Source organism: Pagrus major, chromosome 19, assembly GCF_040436345.1.
Source record: "Pagrus major chromosome 19, Pma_NU_1.0".
Taxonomy (NCBI): domain Eukaryota; kingdom Metazoa; phylum Chordata; class Actinopteri; order Spariformes; family Sparidae; genus Pagrus; species Pagrus major.
The window spans coordinates 21184341-21210802 of NC_133233.1; the positions used below are offsets into that span (position 1 = coordinate 21184341).

Below are 26462 nucleotides of genomic sequence, written 5' to 3' on the forward strand. Positions count from 1 at the left end.
CGAAAAAGTAATCAAATTACATTACTTTAATATTGTGATGCTTGCATCACATTACATGATACTTTACTGACCACATTTTTTAATGGGTAATAAGTAACTATCAGAATACATTATACAGAATACACTTTCCATAATAAGTAAGTTTAATTTTGTTTTTTTTTAAGTATATTTTCTACTTTAACTCCAGTAAAATTGTTATTGGTAAACTCTATTTTTTTTTTTTTTTTTTTTATGTATTTGTTTGTGTCTATATTTATGTATTTACTTATTGATTTCAAACACTTGGCATTCAAGCGAAACCGGAAGTGGCTAGGAGGGATGCCTCTCTCCGTGGTCATGGTTTACTGGAAACGTCTCCAAAACCAAGAAGAAGAAAATGGGGAAAAGGCAAGAGGGTTTCCTCCCGGCCACTTCCGGTTTCGCTTGAGTCCGGATAGGACAGCCAGACTTTAATGACGCCCATTGAACTTTTAAATACGAAAATAGTTTTTGTATCTTTCATTAGAAGCTAACCCAAATAAACCTAGCGGCTGGACACAGCGGAGGCCAGGACGCGTTTTGTGTGAGAAAGTAACAAGCTAACACCGTTAACTAACGCTAAGCGCTTGCTAACACATTTATTCCAGGTCTCCGTTAACTTGAACGCAGCTCGGGGGGGATTTTGGTGATGTGATCCGGGGGGCGTGCCGTGACCCGTGCTGTGGGCGACACAGACCGCTCCGCCAGGGAAAGTAAACACACCATTCCGTCAAGATGGCCCCGCTCTCCGCGTTCCGAGTGGCTCTCCTGGTGTCGTTTTCCGTCCTCCTGACCGTCGTGCTGGGTTTGGGACTGCCCGCCCTGCTGAACGCGGCGATGAGGATGTTGGGTTTGCCGGAGACGAGCGTCACCGAGTGCATAGTTGTGCTGTATTCACTTTTTGTGCTGTATGTTGCGACGCCTCGGCTTCCCAGAGGACTGGTGGAGGTAACGTTACAGTGGACTTAATTTCTAACACTATAATGAACTCGTGTCCTGTGTAGGTCACATTGTGTTGTCCCATGACACGTGCACAGGATGCAGATGTCACAGCATCATCCATACAGTGAAGACCAGAGGTGTTAATGCTCCAACATGTTTTATTTGTATTAGATAAAGATGAGTTATTAATGCATTCAAGGTATTCTATTGTCTTTTTTTGCATGTCTTTATAGCTTTATATATCACTTGGGGAGAAGCCTTTACTGTGTTGTGCCCCTCTCTGCAGGTGAAAGGGAAAGCCGTGCTTGTCACAGGCTGTGACTGTGGATTTGGTCATGCACTTGCCAAACATCTGCACAAACTCGGCTTCACGGTCTTTGCTGGGTGTCTCCTCAAGGTACGGATAAAAATCAACGCAACAGCCCTGATGAAAGTCAGAACATTCAATGTTTGGCTCCTACCAAGAGGCGTCCTTCTCAAGTTCACGGCCTGTAACTGCATGTCCCATTAGAAACAGATTAAAGGTGCACTATGTAGTTTTGGAGAAGAACGAACTAAAGAAACAAACTCTCTTTGTTTTCAAGACTGAACAAACTGACCTCAAAGGACAACACAGTTTCATACTGTTTTACTTTGTTTAGATGTGGCGGACCCTGCCACCCTTTCTAGCTTCAAACAGTGTTCCAGGGACTTTATTTTCCTCTGATTTATTCAGTGATGGAAAAAAAAATATTTCTGAGTTTGAATTTCTCCTCCAAAACCACATAGTGCCCCTTTAAATCTTCATCTTAATGTCATGTGTTGGTGAGGAGAAGTGTCATCCTTGCAGGATAAAGACGGAGAGGGTGCAAAGGAACTGGAGGAGTTTCATTCAGACCGCATGAAAGTAGTCCAGCTGGACGTGTGCAGCGACGAGCAGGTGAACCAGGCTGTGGAATATATCAAAGACAACCTGGCTGACTCAGAAAAGGGTGAATAAGTCCTGTATTCACTAACTCAGATTAAAGGTCGGTGTATGCGTTCATTCACAAACTCTTCTTCCCCCCTCTCTGACAATCTTTCACTGGTCATGACCCAGGTCTGTGGGCTGTGGTGAACAACGCTGGCGTGTCAACCTTCGGAGATGTCGAGTTCACGCCCATGGACACCTACAAGCAGGTGTCAGAGGTCAACCTGTGGGGCACCATCAGGGTCACCAAGGCTGTACTGCCGCTAATCCGAAGGGCCAAAGGTCAGAAGCTGGAAAATAACACTGTATATCCCACGTTAAATCTTTGTGACATACATACTTGAATAAGTTAAATAGTGTCCAAAACAGCAGAACTGCAAACACTTAAAGGGAAAAGCGCCTTGGATTCGACATTTTCCTAGTTTCTAGGATTATAAACATTCTTAGAATTCCTATGCAGCTGACCAATGAGTTGTGTCCCATGATTTCTGTGAGGGATGCTGATAAGGTTGTCAAAAGTATTGATACTTAGATATCACTTATTTAAAACAATTTTATATCCGCATTTGATGGTTCAATCAGATTTTCTTTCTGAGCATGCACAGATATTAATATTATTACAAAGGTGTTGGTATGTTTCAGTGACTTTTTCCTGTACCAGCACTTTGTGGAGGATGTTAAAAGAGCAATATGTAAGAATTTTAGCTTAAAACATTTAAAAATCAACTCAAACGATCAACAGAATGTGAAGAAATAACAGGTCTGAAATTATGACATCTTTGAATTGTGTTGCAGAGAAATCTACTCAAGTTATCTCCGTAACCAGCCTGAACCTGCCCATCCAAAGCTTCTGTGCGGGTGGTGCAAACACACATCTTTGAATATTGATCATTTCTCTCAAAATATTGACAAAGAAAAGAAGTTACACAAAAAGCTGTCATGAAAATATACAGTGAAAACCAGTTTAACAGGTTATAATCCAGTTATGAAGTCATGCTAGTCACCTAAAATCAAGTTTAAACAGGTGATATTTAAAAGAAAGTACAAAAGTAGTTCATTTCTCAGCTTGGGTGCAATAGCAGCTTTTTGGTAATAAGTGACTCATCAGAAAATGTGGTTAATTTATTTGCTTATCTAAGCTCAACTCCAGGCAGTGCACTCATTAAGAACGTCTCTGAAGAGAGTTGAACTTTGGACCTGGGGGCTTAACTTTGAGTTAGAAGCAATTACATAATTTCATTACTGGTGGTGCTAAATTAAATCAAATTGTGTCATACAGTTTTGTTTTGGTCACGTTTCTGAACACCTCCGCAGGCCGTGTCGTGAACCTGGCCAGCATGTACGGGAGGATGGGAAACGTCATGCGCTCGCCCTACTGCGTGTCTAAATACGGCGTGGAAGCTTTTTCCGACTGCCTCCGCTACGAGATGAAGACCTGGGGCGTCAAAGTGTCCGTGATCGAACCGGGGAACTTCATCGTGGCCACCGGCATCCTGACCCGTGACATCGTGGCCAGCACGGCCAACAAGCTGTGGAGCGAGGCACCCGCGCAGGTGAAGGAGGATTATGGGAAAGCCCACTTCGAGCAGCACATGGCTCTGATGCGCTCTTACTGCAACAGCGGGCAGAAGGAAGTGGCCCCTGTGCTGGATGACATCACTGATGCCATCGTGTCCAAGCGTCCTTACACCAGGTACAACCCCATGGAGCCCCACTGGTGGATCAGAGTGCAGCTCATGACCCATCTGCCCGGCGCCATATCCGACTTCCTCTACTTCTAGAAGGGAAGCTGTTCCCTCTGTTTCACCCCTCTCAGATCAAATTGCAGCTTATTCTTCAACTATGTAGCACTACGCAGATCTACAAAACTTAGAGAGGGGACTCAGCGACACATTCCTCAGCACTTGCAATCATTCACTGATCATGCCTTAAAACTTAGATTTTTTTAAACTGAAACTTTTTATATCTTTGACAAAAAAAAACAACATAACTTTTATCTATACAGATACATGCCGTGATAAGTAGTAACTACTTTGTGTTGGATATCAGCAGGGCTATGACATACTGGTAGCTATAAATACTGCGTCGTCATTACTTGTGGTTTTATCTTTGAAAAAACGTGTTTGTCCCCGTTATATTTCTGATGTTTTGTCTTCTGAGAATCGTCTGAAGCTGGCAGAGCTCAACAGACGGCTCCTGCTGCTCTGTTGTGACTGACGCCGGAACAAACCAAGGTCAGCTACTGTAAGAACGTGGTGAGATTTTGGCTCGACTCGCCCCAAAGTTACGTAACGGCCAACACAAGCCCACTTTGTCTCACATGCGCCATGAGAATCCTGCGTGCCACTTCGACAGCGAAGTTGATTGATGTGATTAATGGGCGAACTAAAAGGTCCCCTTCCCTCCCCCACCTCCTCGGTGGGAAAAATATTTTGTATGTACAATAATGTGAACGAATAGAGCATTTTATTTTGAAAAATATTACAATCACAGTGTCATGATTTGAAATAAATTGACCAAAATGTGGTTGTGTGTTTTGTTGGTCTCATTTAATATAGGGCCTGGCAAGTGTAATGATACAAATGACCACCAGGGGGTGCACGTGCATCATAGAAAACCACCGCTGCTGTGCTCATGCTTGAACCATCTGCAGTCTCAGATAATGTTAATAGTATTAAAATCACATTATAGCAAAGCTGAAGCACAGAGAAGAATTTTTCGAGGGGAAATTCAGTAAAATACAGCTGAAGAAATGCATGAAAATGGAAGTCCCGGCATTTAACGACTCAAAAACAAACAGACGTTACATTTTTTTGTATCGTTTATTACGTCTTTTGAACACTCTAATAAACTCTTCTAAATTATTACACCTGAAGACGATCTCCCCTCCATTAAAAACAGTATTAAGAGCATGACATTTAATTTCACAGCACTGCCTTTTATCATTCCACAGCATGGATCTGCTTTCTTCACTCTCTCTCTCTCTCATACAGAAACAAAAAAAAAAAAAAAGCTTTGTGAGACAAAGAACACCATAGAAATGTAAGCAGCACAAAAGCACCAAAGTTTAAACACGGGGGTCACTTGCTCGGAATATTATCAAGAAACCAGGCAGAAAGGATCATCTCAGGCTTGTTTAGCAGTCGAGGAGCAAGCGGTTCCAGCTGCGTTGTAGTTTTTTTAAACGGGGGGAAAAATAGTTTGACAGTCTCTTGATAATATCCATCGCAACTGACTTCAATGTCTTTTTTAAGCAGATTTAAAATCATTTCTGTACAGCTACAAGGCTCTGCTCATGCGGCCTCCGTTGGTGTAAAATGATCCCAGTTCATAACAATATCTATGCAAGGGAGATACTGTAGTTCTGTATTTGAATATCAAGTAAAACATTTAAGTATCCAGGATTTTTTTTTCTTTACATATTTAAGTGGCTAAACTGCAAAAGTGAATGTCTTATTACACTAGTCTTATATGAAATGCATACAGACAATAAAAAACTATTTCCTCGGAAACCGTGACAGTTCCTTCACGACCAACAAAGTGTGATACCGTTAACTTGAGGTGCTCATAACATGAGATTCAGGTCATGATTACATCACACCTGGGGGAGGGAGGGAGGGAGGGGGGGTTATGTCTCTGAATGAACATCACATATTTTATACTGTACATGTAGGCATTCACTGTTCATTTAAGAAGTTATACTTGATGAAATCAGCAAAGGTAAGGTCACTTGAAACTACACACAAGATCACCTAATGGGCATTTTATGCAAGACCAAAAAAAAACAAAAAGTTGGACAATAACGTCATGAGGAAATACCCTTCTCTTTAAGGATGTTTTCAGACGTCGCTCACTGATCAGACTCAACTGACGCACATGCAAAGCTTTAACCAAATAGCACGCAGAGGTGACGAGAGAAAGTGGGAAGAACAAGATAAAGAATACAACTAAAAGGGGGGACGCTAAACCTTTGGTTGACAGAAAGCTGTGAAGGCACATTAAAATCTCCTAAATCCCTCAAACTGGGGCACACTGCGTTGGCGTTTGTCACTTTAATGCTGCGTAATATCGCAAATGCCGTACTACTGGAAGTCGGGGAGGAAATTTCACCAAAAACAAAAAAAAAATGGGTTGCTCACAGCAGTTCATGACTACTGTAGGCAAACACTATCTCATCACATGAAGTGTCAGGGAGAAAAATGGCACTGATACAACAGCCAGGGCTTGGGTGTAATAAATGACGGGATTCCTGTAACCCAAATACTTATCTGGTGACTGGTATTACAGTAACCAAAAAGAGGAAGGTGGGGTTACTGAACATGAAGGGAATACCCGCAAAAGTGTCACATACAAGGTGAGATAATGGTTACAGGGTAAAAAGAAGTAGTGCAGAAGAGGAATAGGGCCAGTGTAAACTCAGATTGATGCCTTTTTTCTCAGAATTCTGACTTTAAACTCAGAACTCTGAGCTAAAAGTCAGCATTTCTGAGGAAAAAAGTTTTTTACAGTGGCCCAAATCCTGTTCCGTGTTATTTGGACCTAAAATGAACAAAAAAAGCAGTCGAGCCATGCTGAGAATCATTCCTGTGATTGACATTTTGAACCTTATAGTGGTAAATCTGCCAGGTATCGGGTCGTGACAGAATCCTTTTAAATCTGGAATGTTTTTGTCTTGCTTGAATTAAGATCTCAAACGGTACTGCGGGTCTATAATTAGATCTTGCCCGTTTTAACCCGTCATAAATCAAACTGAAAGCTAATTGTTTCACTGTTTATAATTAATACGTAACCGCTCCAAAATAAGAGAGAACGCTCCGGCTCTTGTGTGAATAGCTGTGTCAATCACCTGGGGGACGAGAAAAGTTCACGCCCATGTTTCGGGCATGCCTGGATTGACTAGACCTTAAAAAATCCTCCCAAAAAAAATCCTTTATCCTCAGCTATGATACATCAGCGTTGGCCTCCGTTCATTTCCCCGCCCTTGTACAACTGGGAGCGGTAATCCACATATTCTACTTAGTGGAGCAGATTCTCCAAGTCTCCTCCCTAGATTTGTTTTTTAGGGTCCATTTTTCCATTCCTCCTCTATGAAATCCCCTTTCCTCCCCCTCCCTCTCTTTCTCCCCCCTCTTTCTCTGCACTTGGGTCCAACTGGCCACAGCTGGAGAACTCATCATCGCAAGCATCGTGATCATCATCATCTCCCTGAGCCCGCTGTTGGAGCGGCTCCCTGCCGGCGCTGCTGCAGCTTTGATTGCAGGCGCTGGCGCTAGCTGCCCTTCAAACATTCAAACACTACTTGGTCCATTTTCACCCAAACAAGTACCCATTCATCTAGAGACCTTACTGTAACTACAAACCATATGTTAGGTGCACTGTTTTCACACATTTGCATTGCATTCTTCTTAGTTTGCTTTTGCTTTTACCAGAACTCAGCTGTAAGGAATCGTTTTCTGAAAATCCTATGTATATCCCCCCGCAACCATGACCCCTGGGTGACCTTTAACTCCTCCATTACTTCCAGTGATCACTAATTCAGGAGCAGTGACATCACCCTCTGGTCCTCCATTTCCCCTCCCAGCTCTGGCGGGTTTGTCTGCTCCACCTCCCCCCCCCCCCCCACCCCTCGCCCTCCTTCCTTCTAACCCCAGAGAAACGTCCCCTTTGGCAACACTGGGAGGACGCATCAGCTGTCTAAGAGGGGAAAACACTTTTTGACTCTTCACATGACCTCTATATCCCCCTCATGACTCACGCGGACTGTCGAATTTCATCTTTTAAGAGCTGCAGCGAAAAGGTGCGAGGACTCTATTCTGTTTGCGTGCACGCATGCAAAAGTCACGGGATGTTGAGCCCCCACGGAGTCTGCGATGCCTCCGCTTTATAACATTCACATGATATGGATACAGCAATATGTGAGACAAGCAGTTCTGTCGTACAAAAAGAAAAGTTGAACGACTAGTTTGAAGAGGAACCCTCAAAAGAAAACAAAAGAAAACAAAAAAAACAGATGCGTGCGATCTCTACAACTGTGATCCTAACAGAATTGTATCAATAAATATATTTTGGTCACTTAATTTTTATTCATGATTAGCAGTTAGCAGGAGTTGTGGATTAGTGCGTCCACGACCGTAAAAGAACGAATTAAGACAGACAACACAAAAAAATGACTTGAAATGTAGACCTCTACAGGCTAGAATTTGAAGATGCTAACATCTGCTAACAGAATGCCTCATACGGGTGGTTGTCGTGTGTTGGATACAGTTAAAAATCATCACATTTTAAAAAGAAACTGTTAAAAAGATTATATATTATGAACAAAAAAAAAAAAAAAAAAGAAACTAAATGCAACTCTAGTAGATATCAAGGTGGAAATACATGGCATTGCCTATGACCTAACACATCTGGATAATTTAAAATAGGCGACCAAGAGGTCTGTAGTCAACTCTCAGGAGTCCATAGTCTCTTTTGTCTCCTCTTTCCACTCCTCCGTGTCTCTCCCATGCTTTATCCACAGCTCCTCTTGGAATGCTCACAAATCTGGGCATTTAAGTCCTGACGATGTGTTAAAGTCCTCAGGCTGGGAGTTTAAATGTTAGTGTGTGTTCTGGCGTAAGTATCTGAATGTATACATATATATATATGGATGCAGTTAATGTATAGGTGTGTGTTTGTGTGTGCAGGTGTGTAAGTGTGTGTGTGTGTGTGTGTGTGTGTGTGACAGAGAGGGATCAGGAGGCAGCCAGGGCCTTGATCAGGTACAGTTTGTCTCCCTGCTCACTGGTGAAGATGGGGGCCTTTTTGTAGTGTTCAACAAGCTCCTCCATAGAGTTGAACTTGCGCTGTCCAATGCAGTAAAGGTTTTCCTTCAGCTGCACTTTGAAATGCTTGTTCTTGCTCTGCGCCTTCAGGGAGATGGAGAAGTCGTTTGGCTGTGGAGAGGAAAGGAAATATTTTATTGTGAGTGGTCAGACGGGGCGCCTTCGGACAACAAGGACGTTGTGAATTTACTGTTTGTCACACTGTGCGAGACGGGTCGAATTAAAATCTTTTACCACTGTCAATGTGAGGCTATCAATACGAGATGAATAAATGCAGTGAAACAATTAAAGAGCTTTGGCTGTGGTGCTGACACTGCTATGCAGTATATCGAAAAATCTCAGAAGAGAAGGAAGGAGAGGTTTCCTGAACTTTATCCAAAACTGCAGCTCAGGAAATGTCGCAGCAGCCACTGTATCCTGCGTCATTTAATGTGATATTCTGACTGGTTGGTTTCTAGACTCGGTTGCCTGTGGATGCGTCTCATGGTGCAGTCTAGGACCGCCATTTTGGACAGATGATAGGAGCGGCAATCTCTAGGCAGCTCGTGATTCGATTCAGAGGGCTGTAAAGTGATTATGAGACTTTTATCGATGCTTCTTAAAAGGTCGGATGTGTAGGATTTAGGCAGATCTATTGGCAGAAGTGGAAAATTATATTCATAATATTGTTTTCATTAGTGTAAAATGACCTGAAACTAGGAATCCTTGTGTTTTTCGTTAACTTAGAATGAGACTTTTATATCTACAGAGGCAGCAGGTCGTCTTCAACAGAGTCGGCCATGTTTCTACAGTAGCCCAGAACGGACAAACCAAACACTGGTTCTACAGAGGGCCTGTGTGTTGTTAGCAGCTACTGTAGGGGAGGGTGATGCGAGCAGGATTTCATTGGTTGCAATCTACAACCTCACTGCTAGATGCCACTAAATCCTACTCACTGGACCTTTAATGCATGCAATTTGTAGACGCGATTGATTTGTTCTCATTGTGTGACCACCTGGTACTTATTTGCATTTGTAATGATCAATAATTAAAATAACGGATACATTTACTTTCATCATCTTTGCTCACAGTCAGCCATCCTCACCAGAACTTGAGAAGCAGCCCAGCTTAGAATGAAAACACAACGCACGTTTATGTCCGTTTTGTTTGCCCAATCTATTTGGGTTTTAAAGTAGTAATTTATGCATCTTTTTTTTGCATCCAGACACAATTGTAAGTGCCATTTACAACTAGCAAGTGTATTATTTTGTTGCATGATAATAAGTGTTAACGAGAAAGTTATAGTTGAATAATTGTTGTGATTTCCTGTATATTTTGACTCATGGATATTTATGATCCTGTGCGGTTTCAGTAGCCTACCCTTACACGAACAGGAAATGGAATCTTATTGCAAAGTTTTCTGTTGTGTGAACAAACGAGCAGACAGCAGAGCAGCATGGGTGTTTACTGTAGTTGTTGGTGTTTCCAAGCCAACTCAACGCTCTCATGTCACCCATACATGGTTATAATATACCTCAACTCTCATCTTTTCAAAATAACAGTGTGAAGGGGCTTTAACGCTGTAAACTGTGGTTGGATGAGTAGGTGTAAGCTACTGACCGATGACTCGCTGTCTCGGATGAGGAAGTCTCCCTCGATGCCTCTCTGGTTGAGGGCCACCTCCGCCTGGTGGCGCGTCACCTTTCCGTAGTACCACTCCTTCCCCGCGAAGCGCCCGCTGCCTGAAGGCGAGATGTAGTCACAGTCAGGTGTGGGCGGCCCGGCGGGCCCTGCTGCGGGTTTATGGGAGGTGGAGTCTAGCACAGTGACGTAGTTTTTAGGCACCAAGCCAAGCTGTCCGTCCGCTTTGCGACACTTCCACCACTCCGGGTCGTTCTCTGGCTTCTCCACGACCTCCATCACCTCGCCCTTCTCAAAGTTTAGCTCCTCGTCATTGCCTGAGCTGAAAGGGTAGAGCGCCTGCACCGTGTGCAGCACTCTGTTCCCGTTCGCTGTGTTGTTCACCACGGCCGCCAGCTTCTCTGTTAGCGATCCGGCCGAGTCTCCGAGCCCGCCCATGCCCCCTCCCCCCGCCGTCCCGTCCACGTCTTCCGTCACGTAGTTGGATGGAAACCAGCCGGATCGTCCGCTGTAGCTACCGCGCCACCAGCCGTCGCTGCACTTCTCCATCACCACCACCCGCGTGCCTTTCACCAGAGACAGCTCGTCCTCGCGCTCTGCTGTGTAGCTGAATTTGACCAGGGCGGGCAGGTTGAGGTCGTACAGCCGCTCGCCGTTATCTGCGTACATGTCTGTGTCGGCGGTGGAGGCTGTGTCTCTCATCCCCCCTTTTCTGCCCTTCACCTTCCCGATTCCTAGAGAACATGATCAAGAAAAGGTGTAAGAGTCGACACAGAAAACATCAGACACAATTAGGTCCAGTGAATAAGGCAAGTAGGCACACAGGCCTTCAGGTGATTTTGTGTGATTCAACTTAAAAGGGGCACTATGTAGACTGAGATTTTTTAATATTTACAATATTGATGAGGTAATAATGCAAACTCAGAAATATTTATTATTTCCATAACTGATTAAACAAGCTGTTCTCAGAGGAAAATTAGGTCCCCAGAACACTGAAGCCAGAAAGGTGGCAGGGTCCGCCACATATAATCAAAGTAAAACAGTATGAAAATGTGTTTAAAACACGACTCACTGGAGTTCCACTTTTCACATCCTCCCACTCGTGTGGAACAAGTCTCAACAAAAAAATAAAAACCACACACACCATTTAGAAAACACCTCTGAAAATTTAAGGGAGGAGAAAAAAACCCCCAGAAAAATACCAGGCAGCGATAATAAGCATTAGGGGTTGTGCTGAAATACAGGGAGGGCGGCTAAGTAGGGCTAAAAATCATTCCTTTTCCACATTACAGTGCCCTAACCCCCCCCTCAGTCTGAGTCCAAATACATTCTTGAGGATTAGGCCTAGGTGCTGAGGAAACAAAAAAGCAATGCTGGTGTGGCTGAGTGGGATGAAAACTTGTTTTGGCATGGCCCTATGAATCCTGTGGAAACTAAAAAAGTGCGCCCTGATCATCAAATTACTGCTGCCCAACATTGTAATTAATTACAAAATACACTTGCTTGAACTCTGTTCGGTCACATTTCACTGCTGCTAATCACATTGCGCTAATCACCTCGGCTGACCTGACACCTGCGGCCTCGCTTGCACAGCAGCTGGATACCAAACTCCGTCCCATTTCTGCCAACACTCTGCCCACACAAACCCTCCACTTCCCCCTCATTCCTCCCAACCCCCAGTACACCCCACTGAGCTGACCGTTTGACTCCAGCGTACAGCGGGGATGATTAAAATGTGTGTACTTATCAAGACTTTATCAAGTGTGGTTTAGCAGAGAACTAGCTTTTTTTCCTTTTCTGGCTGTTTCCAGTCAAACAGGGAATGACCACAGACTGAATTCTATCATGGGTGCAGTCAAACCTCTTGTGTGCGGGAGTGTAAGACCTGCATTCAGCGGCGCCGTCTCTAAACAGCCCAGAGGCTAACAGAAGGGGGATTACCAGGCCCTTTAGCCTTCTCCTGGGTTATGGAGCCCGGAGGCCGAGCTTTGGCAGGCTTGTGGTCATCGTCTTACTGGACAAGAATTTCCACTTGGCAGCCTGGCATGCTAACAGTTGTATGAAGCACATGCGTAGCTAGCAGTGGACGCCGGGGTGAGATCACAGCTACTTCCAACTTTCCAGAAATTTGTTCTAACACTCACAGCGAGATCTCTCTATACATTACTTGCACCTTTTTGCTAATTCTTGCAAAGCTAGTGTGAAATCACTGTTATTATGACAGATCTACGGCATAATGGATGATGCAGACAAAACCAGACTGAAGCCGAGGTAGACATTGATCCCAGACACAGTGATCAGACCAGTGCTATCTATTTCTGATTACGTTTGCAAAGGCTATTACGGTACTTGCATAATCCAAAGTCAGCTTGGTGAAATTATACAGGAAGGCAGGGTGTAGTCTGTGTTTGTTTGCCAAGCGAGGAACGTGACTAATTTGTCACAACGCCGTACTGAACCTGTTTCACCACAGACAAACTGTTACGGAAAGGTGTCCGTGACTCCAGGAGAGCAGACAAATTTCATGGTAGTGCTGAGAGTCCAACGTCAAATTGCTTCCAGGTAGACCCTGTTATTAGTCACACACACTGTACATAACTACAGACTCCAGACAGGGTGTTAAGAGCTGATGTCTGTGTGCGGAGGTTAGGTCTGGTTATGTCTCGGTGCAGTGCGAATAACTCAAAGGGGGAACTGCAAAAAGATCAAAACATTTGTATATCTATAAATATATATATTTATATTAAAACATAACATAAAAGACTATGTAGTTTTGGGGAAGACATCTTAATCAGAAGAGAAAGATGTTCATAATAAACAAACCCTCTTTGTTTTCATGACTGAATAAACTGAATAAACAACCTGACCTTAGAGGACAACACAATTTCATACTGTTTTACTTTGTTTATATGTGGCGGACCCTGCCACCTTTCTAGCTTCAAACAGTGTTCTGGGGACCTTATTTTCCTCTGAGGACAGCTTGTTTATTCAGTCATAGAAAAAATTTATATTTCTGAGTTTGTATTAATATTGTAAATATAAAAATTCTGAATTTAAATTCCTTTTCCGAAACTACACAGTGCCCCTTTAAATATAGATACTAAAATACAACACAAGTGTCTAAAATGATACAACATTGACAGAATCTACAGCTAAAATATCACATGTTGAGCAAGGAAACATGTTCGTGCAGGTGCAAGCCCCAGGATGTATTCCGTGCACGGTTGGAAATGACCTAGTTAGCTCCAAACAAAGGTTAGGGGTCAACCCTGCATAAATAAACTATCTTTTAGCTCCAGCTGAGAGCGGGGACAACTGAGAGCTTAACATTTTATCTCTCCGGCCAGGTAACAGAGCCCTTATCAGTGTCCCCTGTCAGAGATTTTATTCCCTGCTTCCTGCTACACTCACACGAACATTTTGCATTAAAAAAGCACAGAGTCAAAGACCATTGCATTTGACTAGATGCTCAATCTAAGCCAAGGCAATGAAGGGGAAGTTGGGATTTGCCTGCACAACTATAGGTAGACGATACTGGGAGAAGATAAGGATTGCTTGTTGCAGGTTAATTGTCGAGAATTCACTTGTGTGGCCGCCGAGAACAACCGTGAGTTTGTGCTTCTTTTGACAATCTGGCAGCAGCTATTATCTTGTCAGGCTTTTACACCAAACAGGCAGCATTGGGGCTGCTTAGAGCAAGGCCACCGTCTTTTAATGGTGGACACAGCTGCATTCTGCTCAAATGACAGCAACTGATTTAGGAGAAAACTTCCTGATACTCTGCCATGTTTGTGAGTTCACTGAAGTTGAACTTTGGAGACAATTTGATCTCATTAATGGAGACCTATTATGCTTTTACGTTTTTCCTTCAGTGTTTTGTTTTTGTTCCCGTGCATGTAAAATATCTTGAGAGTTAAAAAGGTCAAACAGAAAACACTTCTCCTGAAACGCCTCGTCAGTGGTCTCATCTTTAATTCCTTGAATTTGTGACATCACACTATGTCACAGAGTCACACATTTGCATAATCTAAGCCTAGCGGCTAGTTTGGCACGTAAGAATTGATTTAGCACAACTGCTCTGTTGTTGTTGTTAGTGTTGCTGGGTCGGGCATGTGTGAGCTGACCAATCAGAGCAGACTGGGTTGTCCGGAGGTGGGGCCTTGAAGAGACGGGTGCTAAATTCAGACAGAGGGGGAATGCAGTGCTGCAGCAGTGGACAGTATGCGAAAACTGATGCGTTTATTGAGCACTAAAGCATGTACACCTATTCTTGTTGTAACCCAAAATAAAATTCTGAATCTGAAAATGAGCATCATGTCTCCTTTAAATAAGTGGACTTCTACTAGGCATTCTAGTATTGACAACAGAGCTGCAAAAGCAAATGAGTTGCCAACTATTTTGATAATCCATTTATAGTCATTTTTCAAGCAACAATGTCAAATACTTGCTGGTTACAGCTTCTTAGATGTGAGGATTTGCTGCTTTTCTTTCACATTTATGAAGAGCATGAGAGGGTAACGCACAAAAAAGGCAATCTGAAGACATAACTTTGGAAAATGAAAGCTAATATTTTGAAAGATTATTTTAAAAATGAAAATAGCTGTTAGCTGCAGCCCTAATTGACAAGATGCTAAATGTCTACAGGAAACACATCTGACTGCAAACAAGAGGACAGGACGTGTAAGTAGAACTAGAATAGAACTAGCTCAATTTATTTATAGGAATATTTATACTGCAAGCGTACATTTAGTTTCATGTAAGTGCTCTAGGGGCTTCCCACCTGTCTTGTAAAAAAAGAAAGCCCTCACAAAAAATCCTGCATATGGTATGAAAGTCACGTAGTTAGAATGACTGGGCAGTCTGAGGTCAGGCAGTTCAGACAGGACGCAGAGTTGTTATGACGGACACATCACTGGTTATTAGGACTGAAGCTGGAAATCTTTAATTATGGGACAGTCCGTATCAACAGCAGGCCACAGAGCTGTTCAAACCTGCCACAAAACAACCACGTGAGGATGAGTAGAACTGAATCAAACAATAAATAGGTCGTCAATATGCCAAATGTAAGGATAAGGCTCCTCCACACAAACAAAAGGGCTGAACTAACATTAACAGTAACGGTACTCAGTAGAAGGTGAAAAACTAAAAATACACACCAACTCCTCTCTGACTGAGGGAAGCACAGTCCTCCTCTCAGTCCCTGAGCTTCATCTCTCTACCTTCGCTTAAACCTGAACACCGCCAACTTTGCATGTATATAGGCAGCAGATGCGGGGGCTTCCACTGAAACCCGCTGCCGCTACTTCTGCTGCTACCTGTGAGAGGTCTTTCGAGAGAGGAGGGGAATTCAATAGTACTACTGAGCGCTGGAAACTTTTGTTACCACGTCAGATGCTTTTTCCTGTGCATTTCCTGAGAGTAGGATGCGGAGGAAGGAAGTCATGTAGCGTCACATGGCGGTAAATCACTGCAAACAATGACAAAAGCCCTTAACACGCACATGTTAAGCCCCTCTGAAAAATTCGCTTTTTGTTTACAGATGAGGTGTACCAGCAGGAGGAGAAGAAAGTGCCGGTGGAGTTTGTTTGGCTGCCAGTGACAGACGGGAAGTAGTTTTGTTTTTTAACTCTGGCCTCCCTACGCTGGCTGGCCGTCCATTGTCTGCCAGGGCCCTTTCGACCCCTCGGCTTCCCTCCATTCCAGGGCTCTTCCTCTGTGGACGACAACACCCCGCGTCAGGCTGTCTGACAGTGTCGGAACATCCCAAGAACATGAAGACTGGGACAAGTTCAGCAGCAGTGACTCACAAAAACAGAGTCCCTATCATGCCCTAAATTGCAATCACAGCAAGGTTGCCTAATTACTATGTAGCAACAGCCATGCCGTCACTGTTGAGACTGTAGGATTCTCAGAAAGCGCTCTGCCTCCATGGCAATTCAAAGTCCGACAACAATGTGTGACTGGCCTCCACCAGACATGTGACGCAACACAGCAACCCCTCAACCATATGGTCTGATACGAGAGACTTACACATTAAATGTAATGACACCAAGTGCAGTCAGAAAGGGTGAGTCAAACGAGCTAAAAGAGAAGGCACGCAAGAGTGAGTTGGCGTATTCTTCGGCGTTGATGGATCGGGGCTGCCTTTTAAGACGACGGCTTCAATCAAGCTGCTAACATGACTGACTGATGGCTGCGCAGGAAACGTGCAAAGCTCTTTCAACTTCAGCCGTCGGAGACATCAAAAGCAGGCAGCCATCAGTGTCTGTGATGGAGCGGAGGGAGCGCTCCATTTGGTTTTTACAGCACTGCTGTCAGAGGCTACGCCAAGTAGAGTCTTTCCTGATAATAAAACGAACTGGTGGCTGTATTAACTCCAGCAATTACCTAACTTAGTTTCTGGAATCCTACTGGTTTCTTAATCAAGCCAGGTTGTTGACGACTGTGCAACACTGTAGCAACACTGGAGTGATAAAGCCACTTTCAAATCCTGTTTCATCATTTCTATCTGTCAAAAACTCCTTTTCGAAAGTTTTGTCACTCGACCTATTTTTCTTAACCTCTATGCTCGTGACCCAATTCGAAGCATATTTAAAGTATCAACAGCTCAGATCAACACCAGGAGATGTCTTTAACTTCATCCTGTATTATTTTGCTACACCAGTAAAGTAACAAATGACGTGACACTGATTGCTCTACTGTGCTAAACAATGACAAATACATTTAGAAATGACTCTTTGTGGGCAGCAGGGTCAACAGCAAGGGGCTTTTGTGGCCCCTTTAAAAATCTGTAATAACTAGTGCTGGGTGTTGTTAGTCTAGCAAACCATTTTTTCTCATTTAACTTAAGAGGCCAATGTTTATGAGTGTCAAAGAGGCACTATGTAGTTTTGGATAGTTTGGGATATTTATTTTTTCCATTACTGAATAAACAAGCTGTCCTCAGAGGAAAATAAGGTCCCCAGAACACTGTTTAAAGCTAGAAAGATGTTTATATGTGGCGTACCCTGCCAAAGTAAAACAGAATGAAATTGTGTTGTCCTTGCAGGTCAGTTTGTTAATTCAGTTGTGAAAGTCTATTTAGTTTATTTAGGCATATAAATATCACCTTTAAAAGCCCTCCATGTCAACATATTTATTTAAATCCGAAACTGACTGATCAAGAAATAATAAAATAAGATTATAAAGCTGGTAACCTAACCCCATTGATTTACTTGTTGGTTTCATTCAGTAACAAACTATTGAGGTCAAATAGCTGGCTCGACTAATGTCATGGACGTTCAACTAAAAAATGAAACAACTACATAGACAAAACACAAAGTTATTTGAGTTCAACAAGAGGTTATTACTCTCAGAAAACCAGCTGAACCATTCAAATCAGGAAACCAGACTATTAGAGCGAGAGCACTTAATTGGTCGAAAATTAATCAGAAAGTATTTGATCACTGTGGACTCGGGGGATGCCACCATGTTTGAAAAAATGCCCTCTTGGAGGATAAAACATGATGAAAGTGCCCTCTACGGTGCCAGCATACAGCTGGTGCCCTTTTTATTTCCACCACTGAATTTGATAATTAACTGTTTAACTATTTCTTAATACAATCAGACAAAAAATACTGGTTCCAGCTTGTCAAATGGGAATTTCTTATTCATGATCGTAAATGGACAATCTTTCAGTTTGGACAAAACAAGTCATTTTATTAGATGTGACCACATGCTCTGGGATCTTTTGATGGACATTTTTTTGTCATTTGCTGACATTCTGCAGACTAGGCTAGCCACCAAGGATTTTTATCAGCCTATTATTTTCTTAAATGAATGATTAACCACTTTGTCCATTAAATGTCTACAACCCAACAAAGAAACACATCAAATCCTCATAACTAAACAACTGGAACCAGCAAAAAATGTTTAAAAATGAGTACAATTATTAATTCTCTGTCAATTAATTAATGGTTGCAGCTCTTCCATAGACCACACAGTTCATCAATTAATCAGAAAAATTAATGAGCTGTGCTGTAGTAGACGTTACCACAGTTCTCTCCTAACATGTTTACAGCACTGGCTGCTCTTCAACAAGACCACACCACTGCTCACTTCCTCTAAGTCATCCCTTAATGGCAGAAGCCACAGTAAAAACAGGGTGGACAGCCGTACAAGAGAAAAACATCTGAGGCCTGAGTAAGTGACGTTGACGACTCAGCCGCCAATCTCTTAATTATGATCGTGTCTTTTGCTTTTCTGGTCTGGAGAAACAGCGAGTGGTGGTTTGGAGAGAAAAGAAGCGGGAGTTGGGAAGGGATAGAGAAGAAGTCCAACTGACAGACCCCTGCACAATGATTCAACTTCCTTCTAACTTCTCACTTCCTCTCTGGCCTACACTCCTCCGAAGCTCAGGCAGAAATGTGGCTCAAATTAGAGTTTCCGCTCGCTGGGGAGGCTGAGAAACAGGAAAACAGAGGGAGGGGAAAGAGAGAGAGAAGGGAGACTAACAGCTCTCAGTTTACACAAGCAAAAGGTTTGTTAGCTCATCTCTATCTTCTTCTCAGCCCTTTACACTCTCTGGATTCTTCAGGCTACAAACAAGGCCAGTCAGCGAACCCACACACACACATAAACACAAGTAGGGAAGATAGGCAGAGACAGGAGATACCACTCAACAGTTACAAGGTGAGATTACAACATGGGTGTGCGCCAGCGCCTTTTGAAAAAGTGTGTCAGTGTGGCTATAAAGTATCCATGAACCGCGGAGCTGCCGAGGTAATGACATTCCTCTGATAACCGGGCGAGGTGCAGGAGATGGGAGCCCGGGACCCATCAATCAGCAGAGACCCCTTCCTCCCCTCCGCACAATGACTACAGTGTTCTACATGAACACCCCGCGTCCCTTCGACTGTAGCTCATGACTGGCGGTGGGGTGGAGGGACCCTCCCAGAATGAGCGAGCTCGCCCTGAGGGCAGCATAAAAGAAAACAGACTATGTCTTCAAGATATTCCTAAACAGAGCGGAGAGGAGGGGAGGGGGGGGGGGTCATCAAGCATGATAATGTAATCCACTCAGCTGCAGCCCACTCAGTAGGACAAACTAGAAAAACATATCACTGAGTATGTGAGTGTGAGTGTGTGTAAAAGAAAGACAGAGAAGGATTGCTGAGGCAATTACAGGCTTCAGCTCAGCAGAAGGCTTTTCAAACAGCATATCCACCCAGTGTTTGCAGCCGCTCTCACAGACAGCCTCAAAAGCTGTTGAGACACTCTCTCTCCCTCGCCCTGCCAGCACAACATGTTAGCGCAAAAATCCGTTTCCTGCCCGCTCTAATTATGACACGTTCCTCTGGCCGACCTGAAGCTGAAACCGACTCGCTAACCAAAGTGAAAAATCAGAAAGGGAAGAAAAAAAAACAGCTTGACAACCCTGAGAGAAAAAAAGAGCCGCTCAAACTTCAGACAAAGGCTATTCACACCACAGACAAGTCAGAACAACTTTGATTAAGCAACTACAAAAGACGAGGAAAGTTGAAAAAAACTCACGAAAGAAATGTTTGAATAGGTTAGCCATGTCCATTTTGGGCTCGCTGGCTCTCCCTCTCTCTCTGTCTGTCTCCTTCCCGGCCCCTGCTCTCTTCCCACTGCAGCTGTAGAGTTATTCCATGTGAACACCCAGAGAGCTGGGGCGGATAGCGGAGCAGGGGCGGCCCACTCGGTGAGCATGTGGGTCAGGCTCGGCCAATGAGAGAGCGGGATAGAGAGGCCTCCGGTTCAGCTCTGGAAGGCTGAGAACAGAGGCCTCATGGAAAGGGGAAGAAGGACGGAGGGAGGGAAGAGGGGGGGGGAGGTCAAAGCTCCGACTCGGAGAAAGAAAAAGAGATGAAAGAAGAGAGATATGGAGAAAGTGGAGGAGCTATTCCATCATTTAGCAGCAGAGTGGTGTTAGCAAGAGGGTGGCGTTTTCAAAAAAGAGATTTGTGGGGACGTTGCAACAGCTCGGTGAGTCAGAGAGTGCTCAGTGTCACATGACGGCAGTTGTTTGTAGAGACACACTCACAACTTTACAACAAACCCAGGAAACATGAGTCCTCTACCATCGAAACACACACACCAAAACACAGCCATCTGCAGACGGATCATAGTCTCACACATTCTTCTAAATGATGACACCAGTCCACACCCAGCGACAGGCTTGATTCAAAAAAAAAGAAAAAAAGAAAAAAAAGGAGAGAGATTTTTTCCTCCCACACAAAATATTAAAGTGTGGTCTTTATACAGGCACCGTTTCTTATTGTTCTCCCACACACGCTAAAAAAACACAACCACCCACAATCCACCAGTTAAAATCTCTTAAATCTACTTATAGATCATAAAAAATCATAAATGAAGGTGAAGTATTTACAAGCCCTCTATGATTGTATCGCTGTTTAACAAGGCTCCGTTTCGACTTAACTCGTGTTTTACATTAGCCTGTATTTTATTGGCTTTGTGTGTGAGACCTGAGCCTGTGTGTCATTCGTGCAGCTGTTCACCTGAGGTTATTTGATCAATGGCTGTAGTGACAGGTGGGAAGTTGTTGTGAGGCTCGTGGCTGTGCATGACGACACATACCCTCACCCAACCACACGCATACACACACGCAGCAGACATATAAACCTAGACAGTTAAGGGCAAAACAGACAGGACAGACCAATAGTGCAGCAGGTAAACAATGCATATGCTCAGGTCGAGCAAAACGAAGAGGAAAGGTCTTGTAAAAGGGACAGTTTTTTCCTCTTATCTGTACCTATCTAAATTGTTTTGGTGTGAGTTGCTGAGTTTCGGAGATATCAGACATAGAGATGTCTGCCTTCTCTCAAATATAATAGCACTCTGGTTTGTGGTGCTCAAAGCAGCAAAAAAATAAATTTGATAAACTCAACTGCAATGTCTCTTTCCAGAAATAGTGACCCGGTTACTCAAGATAATCCACTGACCTTGTTGTGAACAGTTTCATGAAGGAACCATTTTCTTTCTACTGCACCGTATTACCAACCAAGGAAGCATGGGTGGGATGTGAACATAAACGTTGTCCTCCTCGGCAGAGCTGTAACGTTGGCTAGCTTAGTCAAGCCCCCAGAAAGAGTTTGAAGCCAACAACAGCAGCCAAACTCATCACGTGATGCACTGGGTTCAAAAGACTGTTTCCCATAAGCTAAAATTGTGAAAAAAGCGGCTAGATACATTTTTGAAGAACCCCAGCGAAATGACTTATTTCTCTGTCAATAATTTGATCCACTTGGTTCAATAACATTTGGAAAGTGGAAGTCTCTAAATCAAATCAATTTTATTTATATTGCCCAAAATCACAATCACATGGCCTCAATGGGCTTTACTATCTGTACTGTGAACAACATCCTCTGTCCATAGACCCTTGATGCGAGTGAGGAAAAACTTGCCATATTGAAAAAGCAATAAAAAAATAAATCTTTTTAACAGGAGAAAAAAGATGGAAGAAAGTGTACAGAACAGAACAAGGAAAGGGGAAAAATATGTAGTTTAAATTTGGGGGTGAACTGTGCCTTTAAAGGATGTGCGATCAAGAAGATGTCTGACAGTGCAAGGAAAAAAAAAATGAATGAGCTGTATATACACAAACAGCTACAGCAAAGAGGCCTCTTCCTGTATCACATTTCAGAGCATTTCAGCAAACAGCGCTGTCCGATTGTCACCAGTCTCTCACGCTCACACACATTTAAAAAAAAAAACACTGCAGCTTACAGGAAGAGGAGGCTCACGTGTCCAACTGATAAGTGTTTTGCGAACACTGCAGCGCATGATAGAGTCATAACTGGATGACACACTTCTGGTTAACAGTACTAAGAACAGCCCATCTATATCTCTTTCGGTCCACTGTATGAGGACAAGCCACCCCGGGGCTCAGGGCTCAGGGCTTCCTCGCACAGGTCATCCTACGCAGCGGTACTTAGCATCACCACATCAAACATGAGTGAAGGAGATAGGGCTACGTGTTGTGTCATTCTCACAAGCGTGGTTTGATATTTTGTTTTTGTCGAGCGGGCCTATAAAAAGCAGGTGTTGGCTTCGTCGTTCTCGCTCAGCAAACCAAAATACAATGAATGAATATAAAGTACTGTATTAATATCTCAAGCCTTGATAAAACTGGTCAACTCGATTCAATGTCAACCTGATGCAGGCCTGTTTGAGTGTGCATTTAAGTGTCAGTGGCTGTTGTACAACCTTTAACCTAATCTGATGAGATCTGGGCTAAACAAACACCAACAAACATGGTTATCCCATCATGCTCTTAAATGAGACACTAATGCCCCGCGTAGCAGAACGAGTTGAAGATTAGAGCGCGAAAGCATCAAAGAAATTATCAAAAAGTGAAATGGGAAGCAAAACAAATGCCAGGCTATGTGGCTGTGTTCCAGACTGGATGCCAGTGGTCAGAGTGTATATCCCAAATGATCATGACTGTCTGTCATCAAGAAGAATTACGCTATGACAAACGGTAACCTTGGCTTACATACGCAGTTACACTTGGCTTGCTGCAGGAAGTACAAGGCCCTTGGCGAATGGCAGCGCCCAGAAATATTACGGATGTGTTGACAGAGCAGACAACACCTGTGCTGTATCAATCCTGGCTGTGATAAAAGGGCAGGAGGATACCCTCTGTTACTGTTGCTCACACACAAACAGAAAGAGGAGCTATTAAGATTTTTGAACACAAAACAGATCAGCAAAAAACTTTATATCTGTAATAAACTTAAATAAACTTCAATAAAACACCTGAAATAAAAGAAATGTATTACTGTCTTACCTGTGCAAATGCCTCAAGGTAAAATGGAAAAACAGCAACCTACAGACACTACACACTACAGCGTAGACAGTCCAGTCAGATACTAAAGTTTCGGTCTCTGTTTGCTCTGAGAAGAAAGCAGCTCTCAGCATTTCAACCAATCAGACATCAGCCTGAGACCATCTTCCTGTGGAGGCTGTTGTACTGTACATAAGATACCACAACAATGTGGTCAAAAACAAACGAGGTAAGTACCGGCCTAGATAGGTACTTGCAAGATATTTCTGATGCAGCTGCATTTAGGTTACATAACAAGAACCAATTGTGTGAATAAATCAGAAAGCAAGTCAGTCAGATAGATACTATGAGTGACTGAAGGACATGTTTAGAGTGCAAACACCTATACAAGTTAATGAAAATCCTGCTAATTAAACTACCACATGTTGAATTCAACACTTGCAAACTTAAAGAGATGATAACTGATTGTTTTACCAAGTGTGTCTTTGAGATTCTTGACAATAGAAGCTTTCCTGGCGCTGTTTTTCCTCTCCACGTAGTTGGACGGCACAAAGCCTGTTTTGTTGGTGGCATTTCGAACCCTCCACCAGGACTTGGAGTCGTCGAGGAGCCAGAGGCGCTCGTTTTTCTTGATATCCAGCTCCTGGTCCTGCTGGGCCATGTAGTCGAACTTGGCGATGACAATCACCTCTTCCGTCATCTTGCACTAGGTGCACTGGTGGAGAGAACAGAGAGGACGGACAGCGGGCGTCAGAGTGAATTTTCAACATTACAGAAATTTAACTAATGTTGAGCACACATTATTTTCTATTATAGTGTAATCTTAGCCAATGTTGGCTTATAGTAGCAGTGATAAAGTTGCCCTCAATTTCTAACACATACGACGATGAGGGCAACACTATGGCACCAGTTCTGCTGCAGTAAAACAATACATGGTTACCACAAGGATATTGGTAAGGAAAAGTGGTAGGCAATACTGGCATCTTTTTCTTGTTCACTTCTTTTGCAATAAGGACAAGCAAATGGGCAATTAAGGGAGCTTCTGTAAAAAAATAAATACATAAAAGAAGTGCTAAAATTGGTCACCAAATATAGTTTAGTGGTTGTTAATATACCTGGACCTTGAACATAAATACCTTCCCAACTAACAAAAATCAGAATTGTCGAGTATTCAGGTCCAGCACTATTAATTACATACACATAACTAGGATATTGAGAATCTGTTTCCTCTCCATTTATCCATCCTTCATACATTTCATTCCCCAATTTTACGTTTCACTGAGGGCACAATGATTAGGCGCTCTAAGAGACACGCTAAAAGTAAATTTAGAAACTGTGTTTGGAAATAGACAGCTGTACCTGTACTGCATCAAAGCTGAGAACTTCAAGGGCTCCGATACGTCTCTGTTGACCTAGAAAACAAAAAACAGACAATGCATGAGGATTACAATTTGACTCTTCTCAGATTTCTTCAATACTCAAAAACTTTATTTCTGTTTAAGTGACTTGAAGGCCACTGTCCATGTCAAGATATGGAGAGTTTTATCCAAATATATCCAGAAGAAATGCCAGCTACCATTTCCACAGTTTAGTCTCTTCAGACATAATTTCACCCCACCAATTGTACTCTTGAAATAACAGATGTAAATGACTATTCTTTTCAGTCAGAGTGTACAGGGCCAATCTCCTAGTATCCACAGTCTTCATACATTTACAGAGGGGATGATTTCCTCTCAGAAGCTGTCCAACGATTGTCTATTGTGTCAGGAATCAAACATGAACCTAGGAGCCAGGAAGATGGCAGAGAAAGATTACTGCAACAGGGAAGTGAAGAAGAGGGGCGCTGTGCGTCAGCAGTGTGGCTACGTCAGCGAGTGAAGCTCTCACTGAGCACTAATGATGGAGGATACTGCTTCAAATTTAGCATGAGCCTATAAATATTCCTGAGTGTGCAGCCTATGCAAATGCTGTGATTATGTGATCCGCATTACAAGCGAGGCTCCATTGTTTGCAAAGTTGCTTGTCACAAGAACTTTCAAGTTCCCTGGTCATGTTAAAATTATCATTTGGGAGTGCTGTGATCCACAATCAAAACTTGTTTGTGTTCAACAATGAGCACATTCACAACCGACTGGTCTTATGACCCATGTAGCCATGAGCACAGCTAGGCTATGCTTAGGTTAATGCTGCAGCACTGAAGGAGCAGGGCACTACTGAAACGGCTGCTTAGCTGCTCTGATGTCATGGGAGTGGATGGAGTTTCACCTTTCCCCCCACCCCCTGACCGACTTCAGGGACCAGACACTGACCTCATTGATTGAGAGCTCTTGGTCTTTTTATTTGAGGCAGGAGTGTCTAAGTTTCAGCTGCAGCTGGCCTTGAGATAGGCCCCCGAACCTGATCTTAGGCAAACATAAGCTTACGTACGGCATGATTAGCCAAGAGGAGTAAAATACACAGTAAATAAGCCAAGGCTAATCTGAGAAGAACTTCTTGAGTGGATGAAAGGTGCATTAGATCATGACAAGAGCTTAAAGCTAAAATGTGCAATGCTAAAACCCAAACTGGCTTTAAGGGGGACTCCTGTGGTCTTTTTCCCTATTGAGTGTTTTCGACTTCGTTTACCAAGGCACATTAAGGGTGTATGCTGTGGTTTTATCTAATGGCATGTCATTGCCTGCTCCTTTTCCATCTCTAATTAAATTAATGAACACTGGGAGACATGTTAGGGAGCGGCACAGAAAAACAAAGAGCTGATTTACTCTCCTCGAGTGCTGCCTCTTTCACCAAGACAAAGGCAACAATCTCTCCACTCCCTGGGCTGGGCTGGAGAGCTGTCTGCCAAAGAGGCTGACAAGTGTGTATATGCACTCCTTCTCCATTTACAACATCCCTCCCTTACTATCTTTTTCCATTTTATACTCTCCATACAGCACATGAAATAATCATCAATGTACTATCCCTTTCTCAGCTATGTCCCACTTCCAGAAAGTGCCTTGCATCCCAGTCTCACTTTCTTTTAACTGCCATCACCCCCCAACGTCTAGAGTGACTGAGCACTAAGTGCACATTAACGCCGCAGTGACTTTACGCTAGTGCAGATGTGAGGGAGGATCAAAAAGTTGGGCGACAGATGCTCTGAGCTAATCGCGCAGCTCCAGACTGAGCCAAGGCCACACGACACCCCAAAGCACTAAAAACAAGGTCAGGCGGGTCAAACAGCTCTTACGGTGTCATATACACAGTGAATCTCCGTTTACCCTGCTGCCTGGCAGAATTAACAGGTACCCAGTCCATCGCCGAC

General features: G+C 43.4%; 2 protein-coding genes across 3 annotated transcripts in view; one reads left to right on the forward strand and one right to left on the reverse strand.

Moving 5' to 3' along the window:
- Nucleotides 1-500: 500 nt before the first annotated feature.
- bdh1 (3-hydroxybutyrate dehydrogenase, type 1) lies at nucleotides 501-4435 on the forward strand. Its single transcript, XM_073488294.1, has 5 exons — nucleotides 501-966; nucleotides 1247-1357; nucleotides 1790-1931; nucleotides 2039-2191; nucleotides 3224-4435. Exons 1-5 carry the CDS (start codon nucleotides 754-756, stop codon nucleotides 3688-3690), a joined length of 1086 nt encoding a protein of 361 aa, XP_073344395.1. The 5' UTR covers nucleotides 501-753; the 3' UTR covers nucleotides 3691-4435.
- Nucleotides 4436-7545: 3110 nt separating this feature from the next.
- The window catches only part of nck1b (NCK adaptor protein 1b), a 30381-nt gene continuing 11464 nt past the window's right edge, over nucleotides 7546-26462 (reverse strand). Inside the window, exons 2-5 of one of the 2 annotated variants that reach the window (XM_073487787.1) lie at nucleotides 24518-24570; nucleotides 23633-23873; nucleotides 10330-11084; nucleotides 7546-8841 (exon numbers count right to left, since the gene is read on the reverse strand). In XM_073487787.1, coding sequence (XP_073343888.1) covers nucleotides 8641-8841; nucleotides 10330-11084; nucleotides 23633-23858 — 1182 coding nt within the window. In that variant the 5' untranslated portion in view covers nucleotides 23859-23873; nucleotides 24518-24570 and the 3' untranslated portion in view covers nucleotides 7546-8640. Of the gene's footprint in view, nucleotides 8842-10329; nucleotides 11085-19881; nucleotides 19985-23632; nucleotides 23874-24517; nucleotides 24571-26462 lie in introns of those variants that run through there. The other variant, XM_073487788.1, reaches the window with a different exon arrangement.

Excerpts from the sequence above, each read along its gene's own strand:
- bdh1 (XM_073488294.1), top strand. The coding sequence starts at position 754 with ATGGCCCCGCTCTCCGCGTTCCGAGTGGCTCTCCTGGTGTCGTTTTCC. Across the intron at positions 967-1,246 it reads TTCCCAGAGGACTGGTGGAG|GTGAAAGGGAAAGCCGTGCT; the intron begins GTAACGTTACAG and ends CCCTCTCTGCAG. Across the intron at positions 1,358-1,789 it reads TTGCTGGGTGTCTCCTCAAG|GATAAAGACGGAGAGGGTGC; the intron begins GTACGGATAAAA and ends TCATCCTTGCAG.